The sequence below is a fragment of the Hypomesus nipponensis genome, chromosome 9 (genome assembly GCF_054491055.1).
Source record: "Hypomesus nipponensis isolate SF chromosome 9, ASM5449105v1, whole genome shotgun sequence".
Taxonomy (NCBI): Eukaryota; Metazoa; Chordata; class Actinopteri; order Osmeriformes; family Osmeridae; genus Hypomesus; species Hypomesus nipponensis.
In genome coordinates this window covers 9,386,679-9,408,119 of record NC_140369.1, presented here as the reverse complement: position 1 = coordinate 9,408,119, position 21,441 = coordinate 9,386,679, and the positions used below count along the sequence as shown (strand labels likewise).

The following is a 21,441-nucleotide window of genomic DNA, read 5'->3' as shown; positions in this document are numbered from 1 at the left end:
TTGCCACAATGCAGTTGTCTCATACAGTTCAGACATCAGAGAATTGCAATGCCCATCCCCAGCTTTGATCCAGGACAAGCATCTCACATGGTCCACACATCTCTTACATTTATTTGTTTACATTGTAAAGTTTAACTTTTCAATCTCAAAAAGATTGTTACACTGTCTTAACAAGTGAAGTGAAGACTCATCGCAAACATAGGCTCAACATTATATTTATCCAACATGCAAACACTGAGGACTAGATTTGAATAAATGGTAATACTACAGAGTGTGTTTGATGCAAATCTCTACGTAAAAGGGCATTGTGGGATTACGAGATTTGCTTACTTTCATAGGAAGTTATAGTTGATATTTTTCTATATGAATTAATTCCATCCTTCATCAGTTTCCGCAACAAAAATGTTTTATAATGTGGAATGTCGGATCTTTAAATCATTGACATTTAACGACAAGTATGATTATTATGCTTCTGTACGTGTTATGCCTGACCATTATCCTCTATAGAAACCAGTCTCTGCTTCAAATAGGCAGTTTCTCTTTTTGAACAAATTTGGGTCAGACCAAACCAATAAATTACCAAATCAATGCTGATCAATACTGTTTCTATAATATACCCATAAGTACTTCTCAAAATAAGTAACACATCCTTTATTCTAGGAAATCATTATTACTTTAGTCACCTCCCTTTAAAAAAATATTAATTTGTGATCAGCCCTTGTGAACCTGAAATGTAATTTATCAAGTGACATTCCAGTTGACTTTCCTTTTTTATGTTTGATTAATGGGTACTGCAAATTCTTGAATTGTTGCCAAGCATGAAGAGATGAAAAAGACACTATGAAATTACAGCCAGAAAACAATTGAGAGAAAACTGAAGCTGAATTTCTTTTAATGGAATTGGATGTAGTGTAAATATTTGATTAGCCACCCTTGACCAAAATATTCACCCTATGTCCAGAATACCCATTTACCACCAAAAATGTACGTTTGGTAAATACTGCTTGCTATCATTATTTTGTTACATTGCAACAATGACAGTCAGGTCCTACCCTGTTTAACCCCACTATATCCCGCCACCAGAAATGATATAATCCTGTACAACTGAAAAGGTATAGTACATAATACGGGAACTAATGTGTGCACATGTCTAGAAAACAGAAATGATTGTACTTTAAAGGACATTATCTTTACCCAGCATGAACATCGTAACCACAGATTCATATAAAAAACTCAATAAAACAACAGTTAGATTGCTTGGTAAAGAGAATTTTATAGATTACTAGAATTCAGCCAAACACAAGGGAGAAAAAAATGAACAGTTTTACAATTGTAAAATAAAGGAAAAAATGGGGAGAGCCTTGGTGCTTATTCAGAAGCTTCTGTTACAGAAAAAGACCTTAGGCACTTCATAGAGTGTAATAAGTATGTGAAAAGGCTCTGTATCTTTTTTTTGTAACAACCAAAAATAGTAACTCAAAATATCTTTGGGATGCTGTGACTCAAAAATTGTTTTTTCCGCCTTAACATTCATTTACAGTTTCACTTGCCATGTCCGTCCTTCCCCTCTCCAAATGACTGCCCCCTTTGATGTAAGAGATATAACATTGAGCAGTAAAAATTGACAGCAACTCAACACAAACAGTTGTAAGAAACACATTCCCCTTTCAGGCAAGTTACTTTACAGACTGCAACATAGCTGATACACTTAAAGCGCATAGCAGCTGAAGGGTATTAGGTTGGCATGGTATAGAGTTGGTAAAGTGTTGAGGGTAGAGCTTAAATGAGCGTATTATTGTGCACACTCTACCCTTAAGAAACATTACAGCACCCAAGGGGCTTGACACAAAGACATGTATAAAAAAAAAAAAAAAAAAAAAAGTTTATAATAATAATTAAAAAAAAAGGCCTTGGTTCTTCCACATTAGCAGTATTCTAAACTGCATTTCTAAACTGCATTTAAGGGTTTCCCACTTTGTTCTGGCAACCAGGTACAACTTGTAAGATAAAAAATATCGCCTTTGATCTGTGTTGGTGCGACTAGACCAGCTAAAAAATGTAATTAAGAGAGACTAAAATATGGCATTACAAGATGCCATAAATACTAGAGTAATACTTGAAACAGAACTATTCATATATAACCAGTCAGTTCAGTTAAAGGGCATTTTAGAAGGGGCACAAAGTAGAGTTGCATCTTCAGCGGGTGTGCTGTGCTTGATGTATCTCAGAGTGGACCTCCTTAAAGAGGCATGACTTATGATAAATCACACTTGGGAGTGTGGAGTGATTTGTAATGGTCCCTATTGTCTGAGGATGATTTCATCGTATGAGAATTGAGAATCCCATGTACAGCATATACAGTACATACAGAGGTTGTTAATGCATGGCTGTTCTTCCTCAACATTACCAAAGTCTTCACCTGCAATCCTAGCCAACAAGTTCTACATTTAAAAGACATCTTAAAAATGTATAGAAAAACCTCAAGATTAAAAATAACAATTTCTCAGAGGGACAAAGATTAATTTTCTTAAAAAACAAAAGCAAATTTTGTTTCTTTTCAGAAGGCACAACTATGGGATATGTAGCTATCCCACTTAAGTTCTGGTCATAAGAGGTCATATAACATCATCTCAATTCATGGATGATCTGTAATGTTGTCTACCCATGTCATGCTGACCTTCAATCACAAAGACCTTAGGTGCAGCTTTCCTGAATAAGATCAATCCATTCAAGAGAGAAAGGTCCTTTAAAAGCAGCCTATTTGTCATAGTCATAGTACTGTGTAAAAAACTGAAATATGTTGATAGTATGGTTTTCTTGCAGTCCTTTGCAGTCCCCTACAAATGTTGAATTGAGAATGTTGTTGAGGCAGAGAGGTGCAGAAGAGTCCATCTTACTGCTGTGATTAGTTCTAAAATGAAAGTATAAAGTTTGACAAACAATGTCAGTCCACTCAGTCTGAATGATTGCTCATTTTGCATTGTGTTTGTTGAACTGTTTTCAGAGCAGCACCAGCAAACATACTGAAGAGTAGAGGCAGGAGAGATGGAGCAGCTGTCAATTCATTTAGTTCAGGGTCAACATAAAGTATGAGTGTATAAGATGGGCAGGTTTGGAACTTGACCCTTGAGTTGATGGGTGTGGTCTGTATTATGGAAGATTCTGCAGTTTGTGTGTCCCCGCGTGTGTGTGTGTGTGTAATGTCAGGGGGCTCGCAGCTGTTGCAGTTTGGCGTAGACATCATCTGCCGTACTCAGCTCCTCAAAAACAGGCAGCAAGCTCAGGAGCTCTGTGTCCTCCAGGTCATCAAACCAGGAAACCACAGGCACCTGGACAAGACACATCAAACATTCATTATGACCTTCACCTATTAAAGTCAAAGAGATGACTGCAGAGATAGTGAGCAGCAATACTCACAGCATTCTCAGGGTGGAAGATGTAGGAGGCAGGAGAGTTGTCCAGGATGAGAGTCTTGTTGAGCAGGCGGCCCAAGCGGCTCAGATCCTTGACATAGCAGCCCTGGTGGAACACACAGGACTCCCGGAAGAGACGTGCCCGGAACACCCCACCATGATCCAGCAGGTCTGTTACAGGGTCTGCATACTGCAGAGTAATGATGGAAATGAGGGTGTGCAATGACAGCATGGGGCAACAGGAAGACAAACAAATAAAAAGTTGTAAATGTAAAGTAACAAACAAATTGCAAACAAATCCTACTAGTTTTGGTATTAGCAAACAAGCGTCACCATTAGGGGGAGACAAACACCGGCAAAGATAGTTTTTACAGGAATTTACACTGACTGAGTTTTTCATATGCTGCCATGTTACCTTTGCTAGGCTGGCAGTGAAGAGAATACACTCAAACAGCTCTCCCATCCTTTGCAGAAACTCATCTACATGTGGCCTTTTCAGCACGTAGACCTAGAACATATAACATCACGGCTAGTTGAGAATGTGTTTGGCAAAGTTAGGTGTGGCAACAACACGCAGTACCTGTATATCACATGTATTTCCTAACAACTAGAAGACACACAGTTTCTAAGGGCCAAAAATGGTCTACTGGTCTGCGATCTGTTCTATAGGATTTAGATTATGACTGCTACCAACTGGCTACAGTCTACTCACCTAGCTCAACGAGGCTAAGTGGTGGCCAGTTGAAAATGTAACAGAAAAATAAATAAAGCAAAGGCAAGTGAACACAAGATAATTCACTAGCCAGCCTGTCCAACATGTTACAACAATAAATTAAAAAGCTACTAACAGAGAACTGAACTTAATGCTTAGGAAAAATACTACTTTGAGTCTTGGCACCCTGTTCAGTCTCCCTGTTCTTTTCTCTGCACTGCCACTGTGGGTCAGGGATGATGTCCAAACATCTGTCTGTGTGGTCATTCTGCAAGGATCTTCTGGAAGCTGGCAGCCGCCTCCTGAAACAAGTAATCGAGAATAGGCCGTGCAGGCGGGAACCAGCCTATCCTGGATTACTTGAACCAGGCAGAAGCCAGAGGGGAAAGCAGTGTCCCAAGATATGGAAGTAGGAGTGGGGTTAGTGAGGCCACCATGAACCTCCATGGGTACAGTAGATTATACTACACTGAAGCCTGCAAAAACTAATGTCAAGAACACCATATTCATACATTTCCAGCATATTGCCATGATCACCCCATTAATCTCAAGAAGAGGTCTTGAAGTGTTTTAGTTTATTTAAATTCAGTCCATGCTTGTCCAATGTACATTGAGAGAAGTATCGGCTCCGTCACAAATACATGATCATATAGTACCAACAAGCAGGAAATACTAGTGCCAATTACTGTCATGATTCCCAGTTACCTGGTGTGTTGTTCCTTCAATCTCCACAGGTACAATGAAATCTGCATTGCTGATGGGCTACAGAATAACATCAGTGGGAGAAATTTGTTATTGAAATTAATTAATGTAATGACAGGTGATGTGCCAGCCAAAAGCAGTCAACAGTTATTTGCAAGCATCACCCCAGACAGGCTGAGTTCTCTAATCTGCAGAGTTTTCTGCCCTGAGTAGATATACTGGCCATTGATCTGTGTGTGTGTGTGTTTCTGGACCACAATCAGTACCTGTCTTACTCTGGCAAGTACAGTACTGATGAACTACATAATACAAGTGAGCTCAGAGATGTTAATTTCCTTCTACTATACGTGACAGATTTTCCACATGAATAAGCACATTCCTCGATGTTACATATTCTCTGGTCACATGTCTATAAATTCCATGGTATCCATTAATCCACATATTAATCAATTTATGGTCAACTTATGCTTCAGTAGTACACTATGCATGCATTACCTTGAAGGAGCTGTGCACCAGTGTCTCGTCCAGGTCAATAACCACACAGATCTTTCCCTCATCCTGGTAGGTTAGCTCAGGCAGCAAGCTGGTCCCTGGGACCTAAGTGGAGAAGCATGGGGTTTAAGTTAGGGGTGCATGGGGTGCATCAACAACAACAACCACACATGCACATGCCTACCCTATTTCCTGCTTACTTATATGTCTTATACCGTTTTCCTCCAGTAAGAATCTCTTACACTGAATTTAATAGTCGATCATCTTCATTCACAACACGAAGCAACAGACGAGTGCAATGTAGAAGCACACTTGGCAATCAAGATTTGTCAACATTTGTAATTTTTAGTTTAAAGTTACTTGACACACCCCACAATTGATTCCTTGGGAAATATCCCATAACTGTGTCAGATTCAACATAAATATCACATTTTAAAGATGAAGAGCCAATATAGCACTATTTGGAGAACTGCATGCCAGGAAGAGTACAGAAATATCTTACATTCTTATAACCTACTCTTACAACACATGGTTTGGCTAGGCCCATAGTCTAAACTCATTATAACCACAGTAATATTGTCCTTTACGTACTTGATGAAACTGGTAGCGAAGGTTTTGAAGTAGACCAAGCTAAACAGAGATGGAAAGATAGTTAACCATGTTAGTTAACCATCAATCGCCACCAAAATGGTGCAATTTTGATCAAAGAAACAACTCCCAAGCCTAAATACAACACCATTTTACTGTGATGCCTTTCACCATGCACTATTTATCTGCAACAGTTTGGTATTGGCCTGACAAATATTGTCTAGTAGCCAGCATATCCTTCATAAATGGACTGTGGTGCTGCAGCACCCTGAGACTTGCTGTGCTGCAACAAAAATCATGACAGTGAAATCTAATGCCAAGTTGAGCCAAGCCATGTTATAACTTCACATGTTAGATATTCTGTACTCAGGCAAAGTGGTAGTTTGGCACTTGAAATGTGTTTATAGGTATATCACAATCAAAAATGACTTGGTGTGTTCTGAAAACCAATGATTCAGTAAGAACCAGGTATTTTGAACACTGAGGAAGTCAGGTAGCCTACTAATTAACTAGAGTGAATTTGTTGGCCAGGACACACCTGCACAATAGCTGGCCAAAGACAGCATGAGTCTGTTGGTCAATGTCACATCGATGGGCATCGGTTGGGACCAGTTTAGAACTTTTTTTGCCTTTTGATTTACTGTAGTTAGTGAAATGTCACTGACTATAAGAAGCCAACCTAAAAGCAGTAAACAGGTTTGGTTTAGGTGTCATGTAAACTTTTTAGTGGGAAACAAAAGTAACTTTGCTCTTAATGCAGCTAGTTCAATTGTTTACTTTAATGTCAAATATATAGTTATGATAACTTTCAGTTACCTGACGAAGTAACTCATTGGTGACTATCTTGCTGGAAAGAGGTTTAGCCCAATTCAAACCATGCAGCATAGTACTAACTGAGCCTAAATGGCTATTTAAATGGCAGTTCATTTGATTGTCTCAATTTAAGTAAAATGTTCTGACACTTGTGACTGTGTAAACTATAAAGAGATATGACTTTCCTGGTAAAATGAATTTTTGGTTAAACCTAAACAGAACACCAGTCTGCATCTTTAAATACATTATAATTTTTATGTATCAGGTTATTGTAATTTCAGTGTTTCCCATACAGACTAATTTGCGTCAGACATATTGCATTTTGTTATTATATTTATTCAGATCGATTCCCGGCAGTGCCAACTGACGTTGTGTCCTTGGGCAAGGCACTTCACCCTACTTGCCTTGGGGGGGAATGTCCCTGTACTTACTGTAAGTCGCTCTGGATAAGAGCGTCTGCTAAATGACTAAATGTAAATGTAAAACACAGTGTATTCGTACAGCTGCATTTCCTTTCCCTAATCTCCCTCCGTCTCTCTCACATACACACACACAGTCACAAAGTCAGCACGCGTTAGCAACGACGCATAGGTACACCATTCTAGTAGGATAAACAGTGATATCAGCGAGCCTTCAGCATTAGTACCGTAGCTAAAAGTCTAGGAAAGTTGAGGCTACTTTTCGCTAGGTACCTACGAACATGTCTTAATCTGCTAGACAAGTGGGTTCCCCTTCGTTTTGGTGAGCAGTCTCACGAGCCCTACTTACCCGTCGTCATGGAGCCGACCAACTAAATAGTTATTTAGCACTAGCGTTGCTACCTGCATATATGAAGAAATTGTTTACAATATTTTTAGGCTTCAACCAGTGCTGCTCAAGCAGAAAGACAGGGTCAGGAAGAGAAAGAGATGCAGGAGTAGGAGAGGAGGACAGCATCCAACATGCTGCTGTGAGAGAGCCAGCTGAAGGTGAGGTGGACCAACAGATGTAGAAACAGGCAGGTAAGAAAGCAGGACAAAGGAACTAAATAAATTATTGTCAAGAACACCCCCCCCCCCCCCCCCCTCAGACACGGGGCGACACCCCACACTTTCTAATCTGTGAGAAACACTGAATTTCAATATTAGGCAAATGCCCAATGTAACATTTTCTTTTGACAAAGTGTTTTCCATTATAAATTAGCCGAATACATGCAGCCACATGGTCTAAGGAAATTCTGATCTCATAATGTGACTTTTTCCACAAACCTGGAACATACAAAGGAACAACAACAAAAAAAGATACGAGCCAATGAGGGGGCAGTTGAAGGGTTACCTTGGCGATTGACCCATTGTCCTCAGGAGGCAGTAGGGCATCTTGGGCAGGGGGAAGAGGCTGAGGGGCATCCTGTGCTCGAAGGCAACAGAAAAGCGCTTTAAAGATATTCCGGCTCCGAGGCTTCTTTGGGGAAGATTTGTTCACCTGGCCTAAAAGAAGTTAAAGACAACAATCAGTAATCAATAAACAGATATTTAAGGTTTAAAGCTGATACATTACAGAGACTGACTTGTACGAGCAGTGGCAGCGGCAACGAGCTTCCTCCAGGGTCTCACTAAGATAAAATCTCATTGCTATTAGATTGATCAGCTTTCCTCTCTGGTCTCAGATCAGAGTGGGGAGGTAACTGATCCCACTCTGTGTAGTACTATTTCTGCCTGGCCACAGTTCACAGGGTCAGAGGGGACCTGTCTCCACTTACAGGCCTAGGCCTCTGGAGGCACGAGAGGGGAAAAGTATAAAAAGCCACTGACATAGCCTACTCACAAACAAACACACAATGACAGAATGCCTATTATTAGACAACCATTGACGCTGTTGCTCGTTATATTTAAGTAACAAAGTAAACTGACTGGCACTTGGGAGAAGTAGGGAGGAACAGTGGACACTACAAAACCATGTACTTTGGTTTGAAAAAGAAAAATGGATGCAAGAGAAATTTCTCTTACTACATGCTCTCCCCTTGATGAGATCAACACACAAGCGCAAAACAATATTTCAAAGTTGTTGTGTAAGAAACACAACTGGTGTGACAGTAAACACTGTTCATAGGACTTATGAGAAGAGGCACCACATTGGTGCAAGTGTAACAAAGGGGGTGTTGCTCGTCAGTCTTCCTGATCTTTCCCCCCACTGGTACTTGATCCCGAGACCTCTGACTTACAAACGCGACTATTTATCAGCTACACCAACGGCGCGGGTGGCCTATGTACATAGGCCTATTTGAGAAGTGAGTTCACCAATCCAGATCAGCTACACCAGACACCAATTATTTTCTTTTGCTAAAATTAGGCTAAATCGTCAGTGCTTAAAATCCAAGTGGTATAACACGCATTTAACAAAATACTTTTACATTTGCAAATGTGAGAGCTGACAAAATAAAATGTGGATCTGGTCTAGTCTTTGTTGATGCCTCTTTATTTGTATTAAAAGGCAGTTCAGAGTTCAGGTGTGGTGTAGCCTTTCTTATTCTTGTAATAATTTTAAGTTCTTAACACTTATTTTATGCTGTAGATTATTTCAGTAATTACAGCCTGGGGCATCAACCATCCTTAAATGTATCGGGTCATGAATTGGGTCTGTTGAACCCTCATGTTGAAATTGACCTACTGATACGTAATCTGTCAAATCTATGGCCCTGTATGTGATTTTCCGATACTATACTGTGATTAGGCATGGGCCGGTAACCGGTTTAAAGGTATACCACGGTTAAAATACCTCTCTAATTTTCCGTTATACCGTTGCTGCAGTATGAGCTGATTTTTTTTGTGTCTGGTCAAAGACAGAAAGTGCAGGAATCCCTCAGGTGTTACGCAATGGAGAAAATAACCCTCCGGTTGCAACAAGCTAAGAGAGTTAGCGTGTTTAGCACAGGTGAAATAAACTTTGAACAGTACTATTGGAATGCTACTGACTGAGGCAAATAACACGGCTAATGAACTAGCTAGCATCAGCTAGGGCTGCAACAATTAGTCGACGTTATTGACAACGTCGACGATAAAAACATTTCGACAAATATTTCTGTTGTTGACAAATCGTTTGATCTCATAGGGCCTATTTTAAGTACATGCAATAACGTGATTTGACCAGTGCGGCGCTGTAGCGCTAGACTAAGCAGCGCTCCCGTATGATATCCAATAGAAGAAAACAGCGGTAAACATTTTGTGTGGGAAAGTTTCACCAAAGATCCAACTAAAAATACTCTAATATGTAATGTGTGCAAGGCGGAACTTGTTTTCCATGGTAGCACAACGTGTATGAATGAACATTTAAAACAAAAAGCATCCCCACACGAGAGGAGATGGAAACGGCAGGAGGTGTGTGCTCAAGCTGGATGGCTAGTTAGCTACACCAGTAATAATAACGAATTTCGCAGTATTTCACGGATACTAACACCGTAGCAACATGTCCACAGACAGCAGTTGGACAGTTCAGTGTATACGACCATTGTAATAAGACACAACAAGCCAGTCCAGAAATTATACTGTTTCTCACAGTTTTTCATTGAACAGAACCCTGTTGTCTTACAAGAGATTTGATTACATTCCTACTTTTTTTGTCTGTAATACAACCGACTTATTTTTGTTTATTTATCTTTTATATACTTTAAAGCAACATGATTGAAACAATGCTTAGAAAGCATTTTTGATTTAGGCTGGACACAATTGGACAAAAAGAGATACCCTGTTGACTTGGCTCAAAGTGCAATACATATTTTTTTCTTGGTTTTATTTATTAGTTAGGATAACTATAACTCAATGTTTTAACAAATTGCAAAAGCTGAATAGTCATTCAAAGCTTTCTGAGTAATCAATGAAAAAAATACATGATTAATCAATCTAATAATCGATTATCAAAATAATCGTTTGTTGCAGCCCTAGCATCAGCTAGTTTCATGTTAGCCTACGTTACACCAGAGCAATAGAAACATTTTTCTGGGGAAGAGCAGATTAACCTACTACAAAACTCAAGTCTCATGCATGTGCTGTGAGACTCACACATTTCAACCTTTTTTCACGCTAAAAAGCAAAGATTTCTGTGTTGATAGTTGTCTTGAGTTATACAGAGTTAAACACCAGACAATAACAAACATGGTATGGTAATCTCGCACCAAACTTTCGATCAAACTTGAGAGCCCTGATATAAAATTTCTGCGATTTAGGCCTACATTTAGCTGGTTTCACGTATGGATCGATTCCCCGCCGTGCCAAATGACGTTGTGTCCTTGGGCAAGGCACTTCACCCTACTTGCCTCGGGGGGAATGTCCCTGTACTTACTGTAAGTCGCACTGGATAAGAGCGTCTGCTAAATGACTAAATGTAAATTTATGTCTTCCACTGTCTGTGTATATGAATATATTCACGTTCAATAAAAACAATAATTATGTATTGTTCTTTTTAGTAAAGAAAAACCACTAAGAATTGAACTATTTAACTTGACATATTTCCTGCTGTTTAAAAAATTGTATATGTTGCTTAAAAATAAAATATATTGTGTTCAACAAAAATATTTTTGAGCTGTAATCGCAATACCGTGATATTTTTTATAAGGTTATCATACCGTCAAAATCTGATATCGGCCCATGCCTAACTGTGATATGATACTGATTCATTATATTTCTCAAACTAAAAGGTAAGAATATTTTCAGTGATTGAACAAATCAACATTGTCTATAGCCTTGGGGTTTTAAAAACCTAAAAAAAGATCTTACATGGTACTATGTGTTAAAACGTAAAGATCTAGAAATGTGGGTGTCACATGAAAATTGTACACACATCCAACATAGATCCCCGTAGTTCAATGCGAGATTGTTCCACAGTAATAAACTATAATGAATTGTGTCATTCATTAAGGTATTTAAAAAGAGACCAAATTTGAAACCTCCTGAGCCAATTGTGCTTTCAGATGTGTTGCAACGAGCTGTGAAGTATCTTCAAAGCCATATAGTAAACGTTACAACATGCTTGCGTTAGCATCGTAGCTTCCCATTTAACTCTGATATCCCATACGCGCGCGCCGTACATAAAATGGACACCCACTTCTTGCCCACAATGTCCAAATCAATCACCGTAGTTAGCTAACATTTATAATGAGTCATTATTTAAATTTGAGTCTTTCGCTAAAAACGCCCCACATAACGATAGTCGCCTGGTCCAGCCATGATACAAAACTGACCTACAGTCGCAAACTGTTGTAGCTAGTATCTTACAAGCTCAGCGTCGCGACTCTCAAAACCAAATCAGCATTGTCACAACCACATTGAACATTACAGTGATATGCGAGTGGACTCACCTGTTTTGAAAGGCAGTTGATCTTCTCTCTGCACTTGAGTGATAATAGAACTTTCCATCTAACAAATCCAATGCCCCTCTAAATCCAATCCGTTCCCCCAAGTCACAGGTACTTTCAACATTCAGCTAGCTTGTTAGCAATCGTGTTTACCAACCCGTTGCGGTTACAGAATAATTTAAACAATAAATTTCCAAACTCTTGTATACAGCTAGCGATAATACTATGTTTCTGTGTTATATTCGTCGTTTTTGCAGTTCAACCTATCTAGTTCACCGCACAGTAACGTTGTAAAAGTTATGCTGCGGCCCCCGCTAATAGCTTGCTTACACAGGGAAAGACCTCGCTATTGCTCCAACATGGAGAATCCAGGCGAAAAAAGCAAAACAACCGAGGAAATGGGGCACGAGGCGGTTTCAAGTTCCCCTTGCTATTGATAAACAACCATGTCGGCTAAAACCTTTAATCAATAAAACAGAAATGGATATATACTTCAACAGCAAATAGCTGTTTTTATGTTAAATACATTTTTTGAATCCAAAGTTAGGTTTTAACTGAACGTTTTGATTATTGAGTGCTATTTTCTCGATACACTGCGAGATGATAGCGAACCAATTGTCCGAATCACTTCAGGGAATTATGCATCAGTCAAATATTTCAATCTTTGTGGTTTATTGCAATAAACAAATGCAGTCAACTGGACACAGTGTGAGGGATTATGCCTTCTCATCGGTAAATAGCCTATAAACATGATTAAATTACTCTGCAGCGATGGACGTAACTTGCCATGTTAAATAAAATAAACCCTGACGATTTACGTGACATCAAATCTTCTAGTAAGTCTACTAAATTTGTATATATTTTGTTCTATACAACTTCGAATGTATGGTTGCAACGACGGATTCAGGATAAAGCAACTGAACTCAAAGATCCATTGCTGCTCAATGATTCAAAATGCCCATCACTGACTACGGGCGCCTTGAAACCGTTCGCCGTCGCCGATTGGATCTTGTGGAGGTAGAGCTCTGGGTAGAGGTACCACAGGCATTCTTCTCTACTCGCTTCATTCCCTTGGTACATTCCTGTGTTTGCCGTAGAAGCAGGTTAAGAGACCGCCCAAAATAAACCACATAGTTAAAGAGGAAGATACAAATAAAACATAAATGTTTAGTCTAATAAAGAGTTAATTGTACTATGGATATAGTAAACTCGAATATGATTGTCTATATTATTATTATTATTCTTTATTTATTATTATTATTATGTATTTGGTGTGGGGGGGGGGGGGGCATGTGCAGATACAGTAGGAGGGTGGGGTAAGACAGTGGTACTACATGTCTATTGGTTGAGTACAAATGTATTCAATTGTCACATGATTCCCTGCTGCTTGTAGTAGTAGGACAGGCCCAAGCAGGGAATACTTGACATCACAAGGGTGGGGCAGTGGTGTCATGACTCTTATAAGGATTATATGTTAAATACAAAGATGAAACCCTGCAAACTGAGGGGGACAGTTTATAATATACTAAAGAAAAAAGGAGAGAGCAATTTACATCTGTAGTGTGACCCATATGTGCAGGTATTGACTGACTGAATAATCAGTATACTCAATGTTGAGTAAAGACAAGTTTGCACCATATAATTCGCAGGAAGAGGCCCATGTTCCCTTTCCTCTTTTCCGTCTTGCCCTGAGGTGGCCTCTGCTGTTGCCCATAGGGCCCTCCATTTCTAAGACAGGGGGCCTAGTGGACAAGATGTGAAGCATGGTCAGTGTGAGAGCCAGACAGATAAAATTTAGGAATTATCGTGCAAACGATTACAAAGAAAATATGTTGATAGTGTATTTAAGATATAAATTGTGGGCGTAAACTGAAGAAGCCGGGAATTACATACAAAGAAATGTCAATATTGTTCAACACACCTCGAAGCAAACTCAACATCAAATGTTATTATTGTAGTGAGACTACTTTATTTAAAAGTTTTAAAAGTTATATTACTATTGTAATTCTATTGCATAACATTTGTATTGTGATTGTGACTGTGAGCAACAAGGACAACCAATATATCTGTGGTGGTAAACCTCAGACCGATGTTCAATCATCATAAATAGACTCACAAGTTTATTCCTAGAGTTCTGTTTATTGAACTGCATAACATATTAGCTGTTCTTATTAAGCAATAGGCATATTTGTTTACACACGCATTATGCATTTGTTCTAGCTTGTAGGCGCCCCCTTGTGTTGTCGACAGAGGAATGGAGAGGAAATCAGTTCTCAGACTAACTTCGTTTCCCTAGAGCAGCACAAATATGACAAATATAAATATCTGCACGAAAAGTTGAGGATTAATCACAAATGTCAAATTGTAACCTTTCACTGCCAATAAGCACTTTACAGTCAGTGACAAGAAGCACTATATACAAACAAATGTGTAGTCAGGTTCTGAATAAGTCTTTACAAAAGAAACATCTCGCAGAATGTTTCCTCAACTAATCTACAGACAAGAGCTCTATCATAGAGCTCTGATTGCCCTCCGACATATGAGGGTCTGTCTGGTCAGCTCCGCTGTAAAAACAAAAACGAACAAAAACAAGTTCAAATATAGCTGCAAGCAGCGATGCGGGTTCCTCCGCAAAATGGCAAAAATATAAAATATTATAATCACTTAGTGATTGGCCAACAACAATAGGCTGAATGGGGGTTTGAACTCATGAGCATAAGGATACAAGTCATTGTCTCTAGCCTCTCTGCTACACACCAACCGCTGAGATTCTATGATCACTAACGGCTGATTATTAACTTTCCATAAGATAATGAAACACTTCTAGAGTTGATCTCTTTCCAGACACTCAGTCAATGCAAAACTAACAATAGTCATGTGAGCAACTGGGCTAGGGCAGAGCTCATATTCATCTCCTTACAAGTATAGACTGTGACAGGACAGCAGCCGACTCTCTGGTCAGATTAAACTACACAACATGCACAATCAGGGTGACCATGAAGATTATATTAACTAACCAACAATAACAATACAAACATCTAACTGAACGAACACAACAACTGAAATCCCTGGCACGGCTTTTGTAACCAAACTATTTTCCACAAGTCTTTGTGTTTTTTGACATGTTGCACTGCATGCTGGGTACCCAAGGGTGCTGATTCTCATTATCTAGCTCTGCTCTGACTGCGTGATATGAGTATTAGTTTTTGGTCAGCTTTGGGACAAAGGTTAAGAAACGGTTGACATTTCAAGGTGAAATTGCATGAAAATGGGCATGGTATTTCAGAATGATGTCTGCCTGTTTAACTAAGCAAGTAATCAAAATTATGACAGGCCAAAAGACTGCCTGGATTTAAACTTGTGACCTTGCGCTTTGCAGGACAACGTTTCAACGCATTGAGCTACCCACAATGAAAAATTCTGGTCAGTTTCTGTAAAAAAAAAAAAAAGCTCTATCTCCTGGAGCATGGCTTGTTTGATTCGGCCAAAGTTTAAACAGCTGTAATTCAATGATCTTTTGACATATCAAGGTGAAATTGCGCATGGTACTTCAGAACGATGTCATCCTGTTTAACTAAACATATATTCAAATTTAAGACAGACTCAGTGTGGCTGGATACAAACCTTCGACCTTATACTTTACAAGTCACCGTTCCAGCTCGTTGAGCTATTCTCAGTGTAGAGTATTGGCATGTTCAGTTACTGTACAAAAAAGTAAGCTGTTTCTCCTGTGGTAAGTGTTGTTCAATTCAGCCAAGGTTGAAACAGCTCTAATTCAATCATATTAACATACCAAGGTGAAATTGTTTATGGTACTTCAAGGGCATGTCACCTTAAAGCCTATTAGGTTTGAAAACCCATCATTCAAAATGACATTTGATTTAGTGACACAAACATATTGAGGCAATGTGGACATTTACATAAATACACCCCTTTCAGCCATTTTGTATTTTATTCAATTGCTATAAGTAACATCTTAACTGCCGTAACTGCTGTGACGGCCGTCAGAAATGGTGACCTCTGTGGTAATGGATCTATGATGACTCTAAATCCGAAAAAATGGCTCCAGATTAGTGTGAATTGATGAAATAACTACCCCAAACCATCTTCCGAAGTTTTAATACCTTCGGGAAGCAGTTAGGGTGGGAACACATTCTTTAAAAAATCCTTTTGTTTGTGGATCACACATTCTGACAACCGTCAGAATTGGTGACCTCTGTGGTAATGGCTCTATGATGACTCTAAATCCGAAACAATGGCTCCACATTAGTGTGAATTGGTGAAATAACTACCCCAAACCATCTTTCAAAGTTTTCTTACCTTTGGGAAGTAGTTAAGATGGGAACACACCTTTTTTTTAAATCCTTTTGTTTGAGGGTCACACATTCTGACGGCCGTCAGAAATGGTGACCTCTGTGGTAATGGCTCTATGATGACTCTAAATCCGAAACAATGGCTCCAGATTAGTGTGAATTGATGAAATAACTACCCCAAACCATCTTTCAAAGTTGTAATACCTTTGGGAAGCAATTAGGGTGGGAACACATTCTTAAAAAATCTTTTTTTATTTTTTGGGTCACACATTCTGATGGCCGTCAGAAATGGTGACCTCTGTGGTAATGACTCTATGATGACTCTAAATCCGAAAAAATGGCTCCAGATTACTTTGAATTGATGAAATAACTACCCCAAACCATCTTTCGAAGTTTTAACCATTGTGTTCTCTTCGGGTCATTCTGACCCATCAGTCATTGTGAACCACCGTCGTTTGCAACAACTTTACCGCATACAAAAACAAAGTGAGGCATTTTCTTTTAACTGTTGGGCTGTCTCAGACCCCCCACATTGCAAAGGTTAAAAGAAAACTATTTTTATTTGCTTTTGTATTGGGTAAAATTGGGTAAACACAACGATGGTTCGTTATGAACCTTTTGGTCATGTGACCCGAAGGCAGCACAAGGGTTAATATAGTTGCAAGCAGCGATGCGGGTTCCTCCGCAAAATGGCAAAATATTATACATATGTACATTGTAGAAGGTCAAGAGACAGCAAGTAAGCAAAACTACTTCCAATTGGGCCAACTACAATAGGCTGAATGGGGATTTGAACTCATGAGCATAAGGTTACAAGGCAGTTTCTCTATCCTCTCTGCTACACACTAACTGTTGAGAACGTAAGAGTAAAAAGAGCAAACTATTAGCTTTTGTCAGCTTTGGGACAAAGGTTAAGAAGCGGTTGACATTTCAAAGTGGAATTGCATGAAATTGCAAAAGGTATTTCATAATGATGTCATCCTGTTTAACGAAACAGATATTCAAATTTAAGACAGGCTAAAAGACAGCAGCTGGATTCAAACCTACAATCTTATACTTTGCAGGTCACTCTCCCTGTCCATTAAGTTATTCTCAGTGTTGAATATTGTCATGTTCAGTTACTGTATAAAAAGTAAGCTGTTTCTTCTGTGGTAAGAGTTGTTAGATTTAGCCAAAGTTTAAACTACTCAAATTCAATCATATTTTGACATACCAAGGTGAAATTGTTAATGGTACTTCAGAGTGATGTCATCTTGAACCCAATAAGGTTTGAAAACCATCAGTCAAAATTATATTTGATTTATTGACACAAAGACATTGAAGCAATGTGGACATTTACATAAACACACTCATTTCAGACATTTTGTATTACATTTTTCATTCCATTTTTTATATAAAAATACACCTGCCCGCACACTATCCCAATCCATACCGTTTACATCCCTCCCAGCGCAAGTCAGGCCAAAGCAGAAATGCTGTAGCGGACGCATGAGGTTTAGATGTCTTCCAAAATTGCCTCCCTTAATCAAAACACATTGACCTCAACACTCTTTCCAGAATTTCTCAAAGATGGCTTGAAGACTACATTCCAGAATTACAGCCAATTTACAATCAAGAATAGCCTCATTGGCAATAGGTGTAATGCATAGCCCATGATCAACTCGCAAGCGTTAATGCACAATGGCCGACTCTCATTTCCCATTAAACCACACAACTTGCACTCTCAGGGTGACCAACAAGAATATTTTAATCAACAAATAACAATATTACAAACATCTAACTGAACGAACGCAACAACTGAAATCCCTTGCATAGCTTGCATCAATTCAGCTGTTGTAACCAAACTATTTTCCACAAGTCTTGGCATTTTTTGACATTTATTTTTCTTTTGAAAAAATGTATTGTTTCTCACCGTTGACATTTCATTATAAACAAATCATTTTACATATATTTTCTTATGTTTTAGAAGTTACATTATTTTCAGGACATATGGGGCATAAAAACACTGGTGTGATTACTTTAAAAGCACTGAATCGAAATTGTATTTAAAAAGTGCCGGCTAAATAACAGGGGAATCATATAAATACAGCAGCGTTAAAGGCCATAAAAGGATGTACACTTCAATTAAGACATTTTTAAAGGACTGTTTTACAATATGTCTTTAAAAAAGATGTGGCGTTTGTATGTGACTATGTGTGTGTGTGTGCACGTGTGTGTCTGTGTGAGCAGAGGTGTCAAAAGTATTCACATTTATTACTCAAGTAGAAGTAGAGATACTAGGGTTTAACAATTCTTCTGTAGAAGTTTAAGTATCAATTCAAGCTTTTTACTCAAATAAAAGTATAAAAGTACTGGTTTCAAAACTACTTAAAGTATAAAAGTAAAAGTAGTAATGCACAGAGAAAAGATTCCATTAAGGACAAAAGCTTAGGCACAGGGGTCTATAATGCACGGTCTATAATCCACCTTACCCCAAAATATTTTTTTCCAAAGGCCATAATGACTTGTTATATTGAAATGTTATTGTTGAAAAATGTGGGCTGCACCTGTTTATGCCCATTCAAAATGAACGCATTTTAGTAGCCTACCATATATGTGTAGCCTACTACTTAGCATTAACATGTGTTTCATGGAGCAGAAGATATGATGACAAACTAGTTGCCTATAAGTATTGCAATGGTGCAAAAAGTCAGAGGCATGTTATCAATAGCCTTTATTCAAATTAGACGGCGAGTTTGTGAAAGCCATTAGCTCGTGGTAGCCTACTTGGGTGCGCCGAGCTTGCAGCGCATTCGAAAGGAGTTGTTTTTGCATCCAACATGTCAAAAAATTCTTCCAGGTACAACCAGGGATGTAGAAGGGTTGGCTAATCTTCCTAGCTACCAACCTCCTCGTTGGTGCTTGGTTAGGACATTTTGCTCAAGTTCTCTCGAGTCTCTGCCGCGGACATCATCATATACGCTACATACGTCTGCTATTTCCTTGCTGGAGTTTGACGTTATTTGTGTCATGTGCAGGTGATGCATTACGTATAAACCAATAAGGGTGTCGGAATGGTATGTTTATACTTCTCATCCAACCACAATCAAAGTCACTCTATCCAGATGGCGCGATTTTTCTGGATCATTTTTCTGAAATTGGAGTAACGAGGTTATTTTTAAAATGTAAGGAGTAGAAAGTACAGATAATTGCGTGAAAATGTAAAGAGTATAAGTAGAAAGTCGGCTGAAAAATAATTACTTCAGTAAAGTATAGATACCCCAAATTTCTACTAAAGTAAGATAAAAAAGTATTTGTACTTTGTTACTTGACACCTGTGTGTGAGTGTGTGCGTGCGTTTAAAAATTCTGTTCTTCAATTGTGCAGGACCGGGGTGAGCTTGTCTGGCTCGCCTCTACCTGCCCCGCTGAACAAGCCTCGAGCTCCCTCCGGGGCCCAGCGGAGATCCTCGACCTAGGCAGCCATTCCGGCGCAGCCAGGCCGCTGCCGCCCGGACCACTTCACCTTGGTGGGGCCCCCTTTCGTATGGCGTGTGGGATGCACCACTCGAGGGTCTCTGCAGCCAGTTCCGCCGCTGCCTAGGTGGACATCTCCACGCGCTTCCCCGCCAGCAGGTTCCTGGAGGTCCAGAGGGCTTCTTTGAAGCATGTCAGCGTGAGCCAGAGTTGGTGGAATTGTCCAGATGTCATGGTTCTCTGGCTCACCCCGTAGAGCACCAGCTGTGCATTGAGGACCTCCCCTGCTGGCAGGCACAGGTTCACCAGGGGCCCCGCTAGGATCCACAGGTCCCGGGCGGCACTGCACTCCCATAGCAGGTGCCTCACGGTCTTCTCTCCGCCACAAGTTGGCCGCGGGCACCTGGATGTTGTCGCCAGTCTCTGGGAGTGCATGACGGCTCTGACCAGGAGGATCTCATGGGCCAACATCCAGGAGAGGTCTCTGTGCTTGTTCAGCAGAGCAGGGTGGCTCACGTTCTGCCAGACCGTGGCCGACTCACCTAGGGCGAGTCGGCGCACTCGGCTCACTTCCTCCTGTTCCTGCACGAGAGAGAACAGAGCAGTGTTTGGTTAAAACGGTGAGTGGTTCCTTCTCTAAAATGTGTCTTTAAGAACGTCTTAATAAAAAGGTAGGCCGGGGGGAGGTAAAAAGACACTGGCGTCCTCAGGGCTTTCGGGACCCACTGCAGGTGCCTGAGGTAGGACCCCATCCAGAATCTGGCCAGGGCTGCGGTCTTGTGGTTTCCCGATGGGCGTTTTTTGACATTGCACTGCATGCTGGGTACCCAGGAGCGCTGACGCTGATTATCTCGCTGTGCTCCGACTGCGTGACATGACGAGATCAGAGCCTGTTTAAGGAGTGCCTGCCCACTCCCTATTAAGCCCCATTGTACCGAATGTTGTTGCAGTTTCACCAGAGTTCCACTGGGAGTGATCGCGGTCGAGTGCAAAATGAATGGGAGTCTATGGAGCTAAACGGCTAAATGTGTCTCTTTCGCCTGATTGTCGTTGATAAATCTCACATTTGATTATAGTTTTTGCATGTTCAACATGGATTACAGGTCAAAAGTTGCATGAACGAATACTAACATCCTTTCAATTTCTTACAGGGTAAGTCGTTGTTGCCCATAACACGCTAGCATTCTGCTAACGAATGCTGATTGGTTAGTGAAGGACTGACTACGACTAGAGATCCCGCTTGATGGCATCCGAAGCAGAACCAGAATGTCAGAGCATTAGTAACATTAGCAACAACATAGCAACGGCAAGCCAAAACTCTTTCTAGCATGTGTATTGACAGGGAGAGCCAAACCTGTCAGCTGTGTTGTCGATGCCCCGAGAGAAAAGGGGAAGTAACCAGAGCTTGCCATCACGCAGTAGCTCTGGTCGTACAATGTGTATGACATCAATGATATTTTCAAAGGCTTTTTAGAACGGAAAGGCGACTTTAAGAAAAAATTTGTTTGCCTCCCCTTTCGAATTCAGAATTCGAATTACAAAAAATTACATCCTGAGAAAAGTGGATTTTGAGGGGTATAGTTCCAAAGACATCAATTCCTTCTGCACTCTACCGTTAGCGCCCTCA

The 21,441-nt window shown here is 40.0% G+C and overlaps 1 protein-coding gene and 1 long non-coding RNA gene across 3 annotated transcripts; both read right to left on the bottom strand.

The window, feature by feature from the left end:
* Positions 1-875: 875 nt before the first annotated feature.
* On the bottom strand, positions 876-12,421 carry LOC146272740 (carboxy-terminal domain RNA polymerase II polypeptide A small phosphatase 2-like). Of its 2 annotated transcripts, XM_084705341.1 has the most exons (8): positions 12,050-12,421; positions 8,035-8,186; positions 5,911-5,949; positions 5,323-5,424; positions 4,831-4,887; positions 3,829-3,921; positions 3,418-3,603; positions 876-3,329 (listed from the first exon to the last, which is right to left on the bottom strand). In XM_084705341.1, the coding sequence occupies exons 1-8, from the start codon at positions 12,105-12,107 to the stop codon at positions 3,204-3,206; spliced, it is 813 nt and encodes a 270-aa protein (XP_084561467.1). In that variant the 5' UTR covers positions 12,108-12,421; the 3' UTR covers positions 876-3,203. The 2 variants fall into 2 exon arrangements, with proteins under 2 accessions (XP_084561467.1, XP_084561468.1); XM_084705342.1 differs by lacking the exon at positions 5,911-5,949.
* A 5,221-nt stretch (positions 12,422-17,642) lies between these two features.
* Positions 17,643-21,377, bottom strand: LOC146272739 (uncharacterized). The gene is made up of 2 exons (XR_014766753.1): positions 21,169-21,377; positions 17,643-20,396 (listed from the first exon to the last, which is right to left on the bottom strand). It is a non-coding gene; the product is annotated as an uncharacterized LOC146272739 (long non-coding RNA).
* Positions 21,378-21,441: the final 64 nt, after the last annotated feature.

Bases quoted from the DNA above. Each gene is read 5' to 3' on its own strand.
- LOC146272740 (XM_084705341.1), bottom strand. From the start codon at position 12,107: ATGGAAAGTTCTATTATCACTCAAGTGCAGAGAGAAGATCAACTGCCT. The intron at 5,950-8,034 runs GTAACCCTTCAA...ATCTCTGTTTAG, and splicing joins ACAATGGGTCAATCGCCAAG to CTTGGTCTACTTCAAAACCT. The intron at 5,425-5,910 runs GTACGTAAAGGA...TTCTCCACTTAG, and splicing joins TTCGCTACCAGTTTCATCAA to GTCCCAGGGACCAGCTTGCT.